Source organism: Cervus elaphus, chromosome 25 (genome assembly GCF_910594005.1).
Source record: "Cervus elaphus chromosome 25, mCerEla1.1, whole genome shotgun sequence".
In the NCBI taxonomy this organism is placed as follows: domain Eukaryota; kingdom Metazoa; phylum Chordata; class Mammalia; order Artiodactyla; family Cervidae; genus Cervus; species Cervus elaphus.
Genome location: NC_057839.1, coordinates 13,478,389 through 13,492,809, shown reverse-complemented (window position 1 = coordinate 13,492,809; position 14,421 = coordinate 13,478,389). Strand labels below are relative to the sequence as shown.

General features: G+C 39.8%; 1 protein-coding gene across 3 annotated transcripts in view; it reads left to right on the top strand.

The window, feature by feature from the left end:
- LOC122683574 (NLR family apoptosis inhibitory protein) overlaps window positions 1-11,355 on the top strand; it is a 43,802-nt gene extending 32,447 nt beyond the window's left edge. For 2 of the 3 annotated variants that reach the window (XM_043887261.1, XM_043887262.1), the window contains exons 11-15: window positions 4,709-4,870; window positions 5,959-6,111; window positions 6,738-6,824; window positions 8,739-8,903; window positions 10,841-11,355. In XM_043887261.1, the coding sequence (XP_043743196.1) occupies window positions 4,709-4,870; window positions 5,959-6,111; window positions 6,738-6,824; window positions 8,739-8,903; window positions 10,841-11,202 (929 nt within the window). In that variant the 3' untranslated portion in view covers window positions 11,203-11,355. The remainder of the gene's footprint in view (window positions 1-4,708; window positions 4,871-5,958; window positions 6,112-6,737; window positions 6,825-8,738; window positions 8,904-10,840) is intronic. The other variant, XM_043887263.1, reaches the window with a different exon arrangement.
- Window positions 11,356-14,421: the final 3,066 nt, after the last annotated feature.

Genomic DNA, 14,421 nt, shown 5'->3' with positions numbered 1-14,421 from the left:
GCAGCAAAGTGATTCAGGTTGTATGTGTGTATATATACACATATGTATGTGTATTTAAGATTCTTTTCCACTATAGATCATTACAAGATATTGAATACAGTTCCCTGTGCTATATTGTAGGTGCTTATTTTATACATAGTGTATATCTATTAATCTCAAACTCCTAATTTATTCCTCCCTCCTTCCTCTTTCCACCTTGGTAACCATAAATTTATTTTCTATGTCAGTGAGTCTATTTCAGTTTTGTAAATAAGTTCATTTGTATTACTTTTTTAGAGCCCACATATAAATGGTGTCATATATTCATTTTTCTGACTTACGTCACTTAATATGATAATCTCTAGGTCCATCTGTGTAGCTGCAAATAGCATTATTTCATTCTTTTTTATGGCTGAGTAATATCTCATTGTGTGTATGTGTATCACATCTTCTGTATCTAGTCATCATTGATGGACATTTAGGGACATTTAGGTTGCTTCCATGTCATGGTTATTATAAATAGTGCTGCTATGGATACTGGGGTGTATGTATCTTTTCAAATTAAGAGTTTTCTCTAGATGTGTGGCCAAGAGTGGGATTGCTGGATTGTAGCTCTATTTTTAGTGAACCTCCAGACTGTTCTCCCTAGTGGCTATACCAAGTTACATTCCCATCAACAGTGTAGGAGGGTTCCGTTTTCTCTACATCCTCTCCAGCATTTATTGTCTTAGACATTTTCTGTTTTGTTTTTTGTCTGTTTGTAGACTTTTTGATGATACTCATTCTGACCACTGTGAGGTGATACCTCATTATAGCTTTGATTCTCATTTCTCTAATGATCAGTGATTTTGAGCATCTTATGTGCTTGTTAGCTATCTGTATGTCTTCTTTGAAGAAATGTCTCTTGAGGTCTCCTGCCCATTTTCAGATTGGGTTGTTTGTTCCTTTGCCCATTTTAAAAATTGTGTTGTCTTTTTTATTTGAGTTCTTTAAGTTCATTGTATAATTGTATATTCATAGTGTGTTATGAATATATCAGTTCAGTTCAGTTGCTCAGTCATGTCCTACTCTTTGAAACCCCATGGACTGCAGCACGCCAGGCCTCCCTGTCCATCACCAACTCCCGGAGTTTACTCAAACTCATGTCCATTGAGTCGGTGATGCCATCCAACCATCTCATCCTCTGTTGTCCCCTTCTTCTCCCACCTTCAGTCTTTCCCAGCATCAGGGTCTTTTCCAATGAGTCAGTTCTTTGCATCAGGTGGCCAAAATATTGGAGTTTCAGCTTCAGCATCAGTCCTTCCAATGAATATTCAGGATAGATATCCTTTAGGATGAACTGGTTGGATCTCCTTGGAGTCCAAGGGACTGAGAGAGTCATTTCCTAGGTAGGTTGATAAGAAGTCTAGGGGTCCCCAAGGAGAGAGGGGTCTGGAATTCTCAAGGAGGAAGAAAGGACAAGCTTTTTTTTCTATCCTCTACATTCCTTGGGATTATATAACAATGATGTATCCTGCCTGAGGACAGTCTCTGGATTAAACCTTTTGGCTAATCCTGTTATCTTAAAATGTAAATTATGGGAGTAGGTCTGGTCTTTACAAGGATTATATAACAATAATGTATCCTGCCTGAGGACAGTCTCTAGATTAAACCTTCTGGTTGATTCCAGTTATCTTAAAATGCAAATTATGGGAGTGGGTCTGGTGAGGTCTTTACAACCTCCAGACATTCTTTGGATTCATTGGAGAGCATATGACTCCATTGCTGACACTAGCAAGGGGATACTCTTTCTACCCCCTTCTGATGTCTATGTCAGAGGCTTTCTCTATCTCCTTTATACTTTAATAAAACTTTATTACACAAAAGCTCTGAACGATCAAGCCTCGTCTCTGGCCCCAGATTGAATTCTTCTCCTCCGGAGGCCAAGAATCCTGGCGTCTTTGCATGATTCAGCGATAACCTTTCAGGACTCACAGGAGTCTTCCAACACCACAGATCAAAAACATCAGTTCTTTGGCACTCAGCTTTCTTTATAGTCCAACTCTCACATCCATACATGACAACTAAAAAACCATAGCCTTGACTAGACAGCTAGAGAAGCCCCAGCAAGATGGTAGTCACTGGAAGTGCAGCTGCGCAGCAGATGTGCGGAGCCACTGGAGCAGCTCTGAGGAGACAACCCACGTCCAAGAGCAAAGGAGAAGCCCCAGCAAGAGGGTAGGAGGGGCGAAATCGCGTTTAGAATCAAACCCCATTGTGCCATAAACACTCAGAGGGCTCAAACAAACCTCGTGTGCACCTGCAACCCCATGGACTGCAGCATGCCAGAGGAGGAGAAGGAGACGATAGAGGATGAGGTGGTTGGATGGCATCACCAACTCAATGGACTTGAGTTTGAGTAAACTCTGGGAGTTGGCGATGGACAGGGGGGCCTGGCGTGCTGCAGTTCATGGGTTTGCAAAGAGTCAGACACAACTGAGCGACTGAACTGAACTGACTAGACAGAACTTTGTTGGCAAAGTAATGTCTCTGCTTTTTAATATGCTGTCTACGTTGGTCATAACTTTTCTTACAAGGAGCAAGCCTCTTTTAATTTCATGGCTGAATTCACCATCTGCAGTGATTTTGGAGCCCAAAAAAATGAAGTCTCTCACTGTTTCCCCAACTATTTCCCATGAAGTGATGGGACCAGATGCCATGATCTTAGTTTTCTGAATGTTGAGCTTTAAGCCAACTTTTTCACTCTCCTCTTTCACTTTCATCAAGAGGCTCTTTAGCACTTCTTTGCTTTCTGCCATAAGGGTTGTGTCATCTGCATATCTGAGGTTATTGATATTTCTCCTGGCAATCTTGATTCCAGCTTTTGCTTCCTCCAGCCCAGCGTTTCTCATGATGTACTCTGCATAGAAGTTAAATAAGCAGGGGGACAATATACAGCCTTGATGTACTCCTTGCCCGATTTGGAATCAGTCTGTTGTTCCATGTCCACTTCTAATTGTTGCTTCCTGAGATTTCTCAAGAGGCGGGTCAGATGGTCTGGTATTTCCCGTCCCTTTAAGAATTTCCCACAGTTTGTTGTGATCCACACAGTCAAATGCTTTGGCATAGTCATTAAAGCAGAAATAGATGTTTTCCTGGAACTCTCTTTCCTTTTCGATAATCCAACGGATGTTGGCAATTTGATCTCTGGTTCCTCTGCCTTTTCTAAATCCAACTTGAACATCTGGAAGTTCACGGTTCACATACTATTGAAGCCTGGCTTAGAGAATTTTGAGCATTACTTTACTAGTGTGTTAGATGAGTGCAATTGTGCAGTAGTTTGAGCATTCTTTGGCATTGCCTTTCTTTGGGAAAGAATGTATTCATTATATGAATATATAATTATATATATTATATAATCATAGTGTAATTACATATAATTTTTATTGGCATGTGGTTTATAAAATATTTTCTCCTATAGATTTCCCTTTTCACTGTCTTGGTAATGTCCTTCAATCCGTAAAGTTTGAAATTCCAGCTAAGTCCAATTTGTCTATTTTTCTTTTGTGCTAATGGTCTTGGTAGCATATCCAAGAATCCACTGTCAAATCCAAAGTCATCTTTTCTTCTAAAGCATTATATGGTTGTTGAATTTAGGTCATTGCTTCATTTTGAGCTAATTTTGTATATGACGGTGGTCCAACTTCTTTTGCATGGAGAAATTCAGTTGTCTGAGCCCCATTCATTGAAATGTCTCATTTTTCTGAATCCAGAGCATAGTACAGGACTTTTATATAGTAGATGAGAAATAAAATATTGCCTGCCATATCAGGAAACAAAGGATGTTGTAGTCATCAGCAATTGCAATTACACCCATGAGGATGAGCCCTGAGGAAACTCAGGAAGGAAACAAAGAATACCTATCATCTAGCAGTCATTAGTGGAGAAGGCAATGGCAACCCACTCCAGTCCTCTTGCCTGGAAAATCCCATGGACGGAGGAGCCTGGTAGGCTGCAGTCCATGGGGTCGCTTAAGAGTCGGACACGACTGAGCGACTTCACTTTCACTTTTCACTTTCAAACATTGGAGACAGAAATGGCAACCCACTCCAGTGTCCTTGCCTGGAGAATCCCAGGGACGGGGGAGCCTGGTGGGCTGCCGTCTGTGGGGTCGCACAGAGTCGGACACGACTGAGGCGACTTAGCAGCAGCAGCAGCAGTCATTAGACTGCAGCCACCCCAAAGGTGCAGCCTAAGGAAACTCAGGATGGGAAAACACAGGATCCTGGCCCCAGCAGCTGAGGTGCATATCAAAGGAATGATTTCAGTGAGCCCAGACTCTTGCATCTTCCTATGCATAGAAAAGCGCTAAATTCCTTGAGACATCTGGTTTTCTTTTATTGACAGTAATCTTTTGCCGTTTGTTGCAAAACTGCTTCCCCCTAATCTCCTTGGAGCAATTTTCTTAGGCTTACTTGAGATGTTGCCTCCCAGACTTGAAGTCCTAAGAACGTCCACTGAATAAAATAATTCTCCTACTTTTAGGTTGTGCATATATTTTTTTAGTCAACATACTAGCAAATGCCACAAAAAGCATTATTTTCATATATGTGCTTTCTAAAAAAGAATGCGTTATGTGAAAAGTTTTCATTTGAAAATATGAAAATAGCTTGATGAATCAAAATGACAGTTTGAAAATTTCTGTTTGGAACTCTAAATTAATAATGGGAAACTGTGTGCTGCTTTCTAGATCACCTCTTTCTTAGTTTGGACAAATTCTTGTGCCTGAAAGAACTGTCTGTGAATCTGCAACAAGATGTTTTTTCAGTCATTTCTGAAGAATTCCTAAATCTCCACCATATGGAGAAATTATTGATCCAAATTTCATCTACATGCAGTCCTTCCAAATTAGGTAAGTGTGGCACTTTGATTTACTTGCTTTTACATCATTTGGAAAAGCTACTTGCCAATAATTAAGAGTTAAAGATCTGAGGGTGTAATCTATAACCAAGGTAAATTGTGGGAACAGCACTTACTGTTATTAAAAAAGCAGAGAGCTATTTGTAATTGAGCCTTTACTACATGCTGTGAATTATTCTAGCACTTTATAAATTTTAACTCATTTAACCTTCATACCCATTCTACAAGGTAATCATTTTAGATAGGAAATGGAGTTAGAGAAATTAATTAATTTGCTTTCTGAGGTCACCCAGGAAAGGAAATGGTAAATTTGCAATTCAAACACAGGAATTCTAACTCTTAAGTCTGAGCTCTTAAAGAGCAGTATACTGCCTCTCCAAAAGTAGTTTGTAGAGTTCTCTTATTCTGTTTTCAGGTTGCTCTTACATTGCAGAAGGGAGGAAGCCTGCTGCTGAGTGGCGGTCAGAAGCACTTCCCTGTTTCTCTCCAGCCTGTTCTCTTGGTCAATGAGCAACCTGCACAGCCATCTTTCTTAAATGTCATTTAGCAAGGTGACGTAGGCGTCATCAGTTCCTTAGTTTAACAAAGACTAGACACTGGAGACTGAGTGAAGGAAGACAAATCTCTAGTGAATCAACATGCAGAGTTGCATGCAAAAAAACCTTGTAGCTAAGGCTGGAAGTAGTAGTTTTCTTATATTTCTCAGCAATTTTTTCATCAAATTTAGGGTTTGCTTCAGAGTTGTCACTGACTTTATGTTTCCTTGCACAGTGTTTCTATAGCGTAAACGTCACGTGCAAACTAGAGACATTAGGATATTAGGATATTAAAGCTGAGTCAATGCCATTATTACATGGAGGAGAAAATCGATCCCCAGAGAGGGTCAGGAACAACAATTCACATAGCACATCAGTTAGTTACAGAACCTGAACCTAAGCCTGAGTCATTACATCATGATGCCTTATTTCGATTCACTGTCGCTGAAACAAATTAATAAATTAATTTTATTAATTTTATATGGTTAATTCAGATAGAACTTTTCAGTCTCTGATTTCTGAAATCTGATCTTTTATCTGACAGTCAGATTAGTTCAGAATTCTCCAAACCTTCAAGTTTTCCATCTGGAATGTAATAGATTTTCGGATTTTGAATCTCTTGTGACTGCACTTGCTTCCCGCAAGAAACTTAAAGAAATTAAGTTTTCTGGACGATGTTTTGAAGCCAACCCATTTGGTAAGAGCTGTAATTGTAAAATTTTGGTTTAAGATGTTTTGTGGACAGAATCATTTTTTAATAGTCAAATTTTAAAACATGCATTTGATGGCAGAGAACAAATTCATTGCAATAGGTATCTGATCGTAAATGAATTTTCAAATAAGGTATATTTGTTTCCTTAATAAATAGATGTTTAGGGTGGGGAGAAAAAAAAATAAAAAAAAAATAGATGTTTAAACATTTCTAGTTATGAGAACTGTTTTTTGAGTAAAGATTTGTGTTATCTACTTAAGTCATACTAATCAATTCAATCTGAATTATAGTAATTTCTATCATTTTTGAAATACTCTTTGCTGTGCTTAGTCGCTCAGTCATGTCCAACTCTTTGTGACCCCATGGGCTGCATCCCGCCAGGCTCCTCTGTCTGTGGGGATTCTCCAGGCAAGAGTACTGGAGCAGGTTGCCATGTCCTCCTCCAGGGGATCTTTTCAACCTAGAGATATAACCCAGATTTCCCACATTGCAGGTGGATTCTTTACCAACTGAGCTACTAGGGAAGCCCCTTTATACTCTTTATAAATACATTACTTTTTGGTATAAGAAATGTAGCTGACATAACTAAATTTTAATTTTCCCTTTTATAGTCCTTGTTTTGCCAAATTTTATTTCTCTGAAGATATTAAACCTTGGGCTCCAATATATTCCAGATAAGGAAACAGCTGAAAAATTTGGTATGTTTATAACACAGTGCCTTTTACTTATTCTTGATTCTTTCCCTCCACAAAATCCTTCTGTTTTGCATTAGCTATAATAAATTACAATATGTTTTAGCTGCCCTTGGTTATTAGGAGGGAGGGATAGTGCTGCTCAACTTTTACCCTCCAAATGCCTTGATTTCACTTGATGTCTTTCAAAGCAATGTTCTTAAAGCAATTCACTTCTTAGAATACTTATTTGTTTTGTTGTAGCACTATGCAATTTCATTGCCAGGTATCCATCCCAAACAAGTTAAATGCCTTTTGTTTCAAAGTTTTCCAGAATATAGGAAAAACTACCTTTTAAGGTTATGAACACTCTATGTGAAAACCTAGACTTAACAAAATGATAACTATAGAAACTACCTTTTCAGCTTATTTTTTTTATGATTATAATAACAATGTATGCTCTGGAAAAATTTCTAACAGGCCTTAGAAGATAAACATATTTTAAAAAATTAAGGATTTTTTTAAACAAAAATGTTTCTGAATCAGACAGCCTTCACTCTAGCAGACAGAAGGGAGCTCTGAGGAGCTGTACAAAATGAAAGTCCTTAGTAGGCAGAAGGGAGCAGTGACAACTGATCAAAGTAGGCAAAAATGCTCGTCAGTCATCGCAAGGTTACTTTCCTTTAGGCGATGGGGATGGCAGATGCTGATAGGGTTCCATTTCTGGGGGAGCCAGAACTGTAATCAGAGTCATGGTTTGGTGACATGGAGCTTGTTGCCTTATTTTTAACACAGGAAAATATAAGGATAGTCAGTAGAGATGGGAAGCATACAGCAGCAGTGCTGTCAAACTTCGGCACACTTAAGGAGCACCTGGATCTCTTCCTTTTCCTTTGTCCATCTTTTGGAGGCAGCTGTGTGTGTAGGGGAGGGGGATGGGGCCTGGGGCAGCAGAGGCCAAATCAGGGGCCGAGGGGGTGGCCATTTTCTTCTCCAGGGGGTCTTCCCCGACCCAGGGATTGAACCTGGGTCTCCTGCATTGCAGGCGGATTCTTTACCATCTGAGCCAACAGGGAAGCCCACAAATATTGAAAAGGGAAGCTAGAAGGAACTTTGAGGTCTTAAATTAGAATTGGAAATACTGGTGTGGACTCATGGTTTTTAACCTATATAGGTAGATATGGGCATATATGTATATCTCACTATACATACGTGTATATACATCTCTCTGCTCGGTCAACAGAGAGACTCAAAAGTACCCTAGTAGTAATGAGCATACCAACTACCCAGATCTTGACTTCTAAATACTGGCCTCCCTAAAAGGAACCAGGGTCTTTGGAGAAATGGCTGATGTAAGAACTGGGACAGTGAAAGGAAAAGCCTGCTACATTGTTTTATGCTAGAAAGTGTTCAAAACATGTCCAGGTATGAGGCTGCAGAAGTAGAGAGCTTTCTGGGGATCAAGTGATCTAAACTGTATCATGCTCAGGAGGGATCAAAGTGAAAAGGCAAGTTATGAGAGTGGTAGATTGTGAGGTTAGTGCTAGAAATCGCTGAGGATGACAGCATCACAGAAAGGAAGGCGGCTAAAAGCATTGAGGAGCTAGTAGTAATAGAGAGTCCAGTAGAAGCTTTGGTCTGAAAGAGGAAATAGATGGGAATTCTCTGACGGTCCAGTGGTTTAAAAAAAAAAAAAAGGAAATGGGGATGTGAAGTCCATTCTGAACTTCTGGACTTCAGGGCAGGAAGCTGACTGGGGAAGGATGGAGGGTTGGTTGTCTAGAGGCAGCAATGAAGATTAAGGTGTACGCGGACCCCTTTCTCCAGCCCCTATGCTACATGGAACCTCCTAGAATGTACAGGATTTTGAGGCTTTGGATTACAATTATTTGGGACACAGAACATAGTTTTTTTTTTTTTTTTTCTGTCTCTTCTGATTAGCCTATGCTTTAGGTTCTTTAAATAACCTGGAAGAACTGATCCTTCCCACTGGGGATGGAATTCATCAAATGGCCAAACTGATTGTCCAGCAGTGTCAGCATCTTCAGTGTCTCCAAGTTCTCCAGTTTTTCCAGACTTTGGATGATGACAGCGTGGTGGAAATTGGTGAGCTACCCTCAGATAAACTCAGCTCACAGGAAAACCAGTGGTACTACTCAAGCTTTCTGCTGCAAAACATCTTTAAAAACATTTTCCTCTCTAAAAATGTTCAACCCATTTCTCACTTCCTCATTTTCTCTATCATAATGTTCCCTCTAATGTTCTGTGGATTTTTGGTTTATTCTGGCCAGATTTGGGAGTAAAAGATAGCCTCCTATTTGAGATTGTACAAACCTTCAAGTCCACTCTTAACCCGCAGGGTCTCAGACAGCTGGCCACACACCCTCCACATACTGCTTTTCATCAGTCAGCTCAGTCGCTCAGTCGTGTCCGACTCTTTGCGACCCCATGAACTGCGGCACGCCAGGCCTCCCTGTCCATCGCCAATTCCCAGAGTTTACTCAGACTCATGTCCATCGAGTGGGTGATGCCATCCAGCCATCTCATCCTCTGTCGTCCCCTTCTCCTCCTGCCTTCAATCCTTCCCAACATCAGGGTCTTTTCTAATGAGTCAGTTCTTTGCATCAGGTGGCCAAAGTATTGGAGTTTCAGCTTCAGCATCAGTCCTTCCACTGAATATTCAGGACTGATCTCCTTTAGGATGGACTGGTTGGATCTCCTTGCAGTCCAAGGGACTCTCAAGAGTCTTCTCCAACACCACAGTTCAAAAGCATCAATTCTTCAGCACTCAGCTTTATTTATAGTCCAATTCTCACAACCATACATTATTACTGGAAAAACCATAGCTTTGACTAGATGGACCTTTGTTGGCAAAGTAATGTCTCTGCTTTTTAATATGCTGTCTATGTTGGTCATTACTTTTCTTCCAAGGTGTAAGAGCCTTTTAATTTCATGGCTGCAGTCCCCATCTGCAGTGATTTTGGAACCCCCAAAAATAAAGTCTCTCACTGTTTCCCCATCTATTTCCCATGAAGTGATGGGACCAGATGCCATGATCTTAGTTTCCTGAATGTTGAGTTTTAAGCCAACTTTTTCACTCTCCTCTTTCACTTTCAAGAGGCTCTTTAGTTCTTCTTCGCTTTCTGCCAGTTATTGATATTTCTCCCAGCAATCTGGAATCCAGCTTGTGCTTCATCCAGCCCAGCATATACTTTGTTTTAAATTGAAAATTAATAAAGAAAAGTACAAAATCATAAGTAAACAACTTAATGGATTTTCAAGTGAACATACTTCAGTCTTGTTACTTATACTTGGGTAACAACTACTCATTAGATTACAGTATAGATTATTACATTACAGAAGCTTCCTTTGTGTCCCTTCTGACACTGCATTCCCCCTCCTTCTCAAAGGTGACCACTGTACCGCTTTCTTTCACCATAGATTAATTTTACCTGTTTTGAAAATATGTCATGGAATCCTACACAGAATGTTCTCCTGTGCCTTTTTCCCTACACATTTTTCATTTGTCTCTTTTATCTCTATTATCCCCTGGTACTTTCTTTGGATATAATTTGCTTTTTATTTTTGTTCTAAATTCATTCTTTCTTTTGTTCCTTTTAATATCCTAATGTCCTGAGGTGGATAGAGCACTAACTTTGGCTTTAGCTCTCTCTCACAAGTTTTAGTGTCATATTTTCATTTTCATTCAGTTAAAAATATTTTCTAATTTTAGTTGTTCATTTTTTTGCCACATTTTTTATTTAGATATGTATCACTTTTACTTTAATCTATGTTCTTACATTTAAAGTGTGTCTCTTGTGAAAATAGTTTTTTCAAATGTAATTTATTAATCTTTAATACTTTAATTAGAAGTAAACCTAATGTATTTATTATTAAATTTATATGTTTTTATTAAAATTGGGCATTTTCTATTTTAAGTGATGGTGGGAGAAGAGGTGGGTTCAAATAATCTAGCCTACCAGTATTAAAATTGAAGTCCCTATGATTCTGTTCTCATAAATATTTTGCTTTTATATTTATAGCCAAGGTAGCAATCAATGGAGGTTTCCAGAAACTCAAGCATCTTGATTTTTCAGCCAACCACAAGATTACAGAGGAAGGATACAGAAACTTCTTTCAAACACTGGACAACCTGCCCAGCTTGCAAGAGTTAACTATTTCCAGGCATTTCAAAGAATGTATCAAAGTTCAGGCCACAACAGTCAAGTCTTTGAGTCAATGTGTGTTAAGGCTGCCAAGCCTCATGAAACTTAGCATGTTAAGTTGGCTCCTGGATGCAGAAGACATCGCACTGCTTACTGCCACGATAAAAAAGCACCCTCAGTCTAAACATTTCACCCTTTACTGGAAATGGATATTGCCATTCTCTCCAGTCATTCAGTAACATATTAGCTAAAATCTACTAAATCAAGAAAATTTTTGTCAATAATTCTAAAAACTGTTGGATAAAATTTTGGATATTAATTATCCAAAAACTTATTAAATGCTGCGTACAAAGAATAAAATGCATAAAGCATGTAATACAAAAAACGCCAAACAGCCTGCTTACCCATTACTGAGCTTAAGAAACAGTATTACCAGTGACTGAAGTCCCTAAATGATCCTCCCCAATCAAAAATCAGACCTTTTATCAAATTTACACATCCAGCTCTTCATTACTCAGGTCATATAGGGCTTTCAGGCTGACTGCGGTAAACGATAACAAAGCCACAAGGAGGGCTGGGGAGAATGGTGTATCCATCGTAAATCCACAATATGAAAGGAGTATTTAAGTTATTACAAAATGGCTAATTTAAGGACTGCGTCAGTTTCACACATAGGTGAGACAAGAGATATTCCATAATCCTTGTAGCATCTGTTTTTGTATGTTTAATTTAGTGTGGTACGGTTTATGTTTACCTTCCTTTTATCTACTGCAGAAGAAATAGGATTTAGGGCAAATGCTCGTATTCTAGAGGCTTTTGATTCAGTGCTTATTGTAGAAGCAGGAAGTATAGAATAGAATGTAGCATTATTGGAAATTAGCTAAATCTGCATTTTTAAGAACACTGAGTATCAATTTTTTTTAGATGTTTGAGAATCCAAGGTATACATTTATAATGGCCTTAAAATCTTATGTATCCGCTTTGCTGAAGAACATATTTTGTCAGTGACTTTATATTGTTCAAGGTATTACATCTGATGTCAATGTCTACATCTGTGCCTGTGTCCAAAATTTCACTATTAGTTAATCAGCGGAGTTTTCTGAATGGCTAGAAGGTCATTCCAAATACATAATGCTAGTGTAAGTTGGAAATCAACCATTCTTTTATACTAATTTTTATTTTTACCACAAAACAGAGGGACTGTATATGGTGCGATTCTGTTTAAAAAATGTACTCTCATGTTTCTAGATGCATTAAGAATTTCTGCAAAAACATACAAGAAAAACTGTAGCAGTGGTAACTTTGGGGGTGCCAGAGGAAGCCCTCCATATGGGGGTGCTAAGTGCTCCTGGCCACTAGGCACTGCTGAAGCCAGGTCCTGCACAAGGGCGTCGAGACGGTGAGCTCCAAGTCCCTGCTGGAGCGGACACGGCCCGGGAGACCCCGCCCCTCCTCTCACCAGCGCCCTCTGCTGACAAAGCTCCTCACTGTGCCTGCTGACGAGGCTCGGGTGTGACAAGGTCCAGACCCATCACTGCGGAGCAGGCAGTGAAGGCTGGATTTGGACATGAAGGCAATAACGTCCTAAGTGGTACAAGTATTACTTAGTACATTTCATAGTTCTGACCGAAAGGAAACAGAACCTAGTTAAATTTAAGATTGAGAGCATATATGTACTTTCAGGTTCACACTGTCATAGAAAAACTTCCTAAATACACAAGAAACTGATATTAATGATGCATTTCAGGAAGAGGGGCAGGATAGTGGACAGGGTAGGGAGGTTTACTTTATTTTACATATAATCATCTAAATTCTGCACCATATACATGGACTATTAAAAATGAAAATACACTCAGATCCAAGTCCTACTCAGCCTTTTTCTTCAAACTTCTGGCCTGTTTTCAACAAAGCAGTCAGCAGCTTTTTTTTTTTTTTTTGCCAGACCACTCCGCGTATGGGATCTTAGTTCCCCAACCAGGCATCAAGCCTGTGTCCCTTTAATGGAAGTGCAGACTCCTAACCACTGGACCACCAAGGAACTCACCCAGAAGCCTCTTCTTATGCCTCTGATCACACAATACCTTTGGTTCAAAAAGTTTCCAATGAATTCCTAGCTCCAAGAAATGTTGAAGACGTTGCAATGGTCTACATATGACCTGACCCCCGGCTACCTCTCTCTTACTTCCATTTCTTTCATCTCTCTTTACTTCCACTCCAGCCAAGCCGGTTTCTTTGCTGTTCCCTGAACATGGTAAACATTCTCGTCTTAGGGCCTCTGCACCTGTCATTTTCTTTGCTTGGGAAGTTTGTTCTCTACATACGTGAATGGCTCTCATTTTCTTTGGATCTCTATTCAAATGTCACCTCAGTTAGGAGTTCCCTGTTCTTTTTTTTTTTTTAAAGTGTCCCTGCTTCCAATCCCCATCTGCCCAACTCCCTTTCCTATTTCCCTTTTCTCTATGACATGAAGCACTATGTGCTACTGAAAGGTTGTTGCTGAACGAAAAGACGCCGGGATTCTTGGCCTCTGAAGAATTCAATCCGGGGCCAGAGACGAGGCTTGATCAAGCTCAGAGCTTTTGTGTAATAAAGTTTTATTAGAGTATAAAGGAGATAGAGAAAGCTTCTGACACAGGCATCAGAAGGGGGCAGAAAGAATACCCCCTGCTAGTCTTCGGCTGGATGTTATATAATCACTAGCAGTCTGTTAATGGAAGAAAGGAATGTCTTAAAACTCAGAATGGCACCAGGCCCCTCATCCATAAGATGCATTTTGGATAATCTTGGCACCAGATGATTCATCCCAGGCCACAGAACGACTGACTTGAATCGTGTAGAAGGGCAGATTACCATACAAATAGTTTCATTTACATAAATTAGGGCAACAATATCTGAGTATAACATACTGGTTTGTAAAGCAGGTTCCGAGCCATTAGGCAAACCAACTTGAAGACAGAGTCTGGGGTAAATGCCTAGCACATTAACATAGCTTAAGACAAACATTTCCATAAGAAAAATGCATTGGTTAACTCCAGGTTTGAGAATGGTTAACTTCAAGTGAAACCAGGTGTCATTAATGGCAACACAGTATTTTAAGAGAAACTTCCTCTTAAATTTGTTTCAGTTCAGTTCAGTTCAGTTGCTCAGTCCTGTCTCTTTGCGACCCCATGAATTGCAGCATGCCAGGCCTCCCTGTCCATTACCAACTCCCAGAGTTTACTCAAACTCATGTCCATCGAGTCGGTGATGCCATCCAGGCATCTCATCCTCTGTCGTCCCCTTCTCCTCCTGCCCCCAACCCCTCCCAACATCAGGGTCTTTTCCAATGAGTTAACTCTTCCCATGAGGTGGCCAAAGTATTAATTCAGCTTCAGCATCAGTCCTTCCAATGAACACCCAGGACTGATCTCCTTTAGGATGGACTGGTTGGATCTCCTTGCAGTCCAAGGGACTCTCAA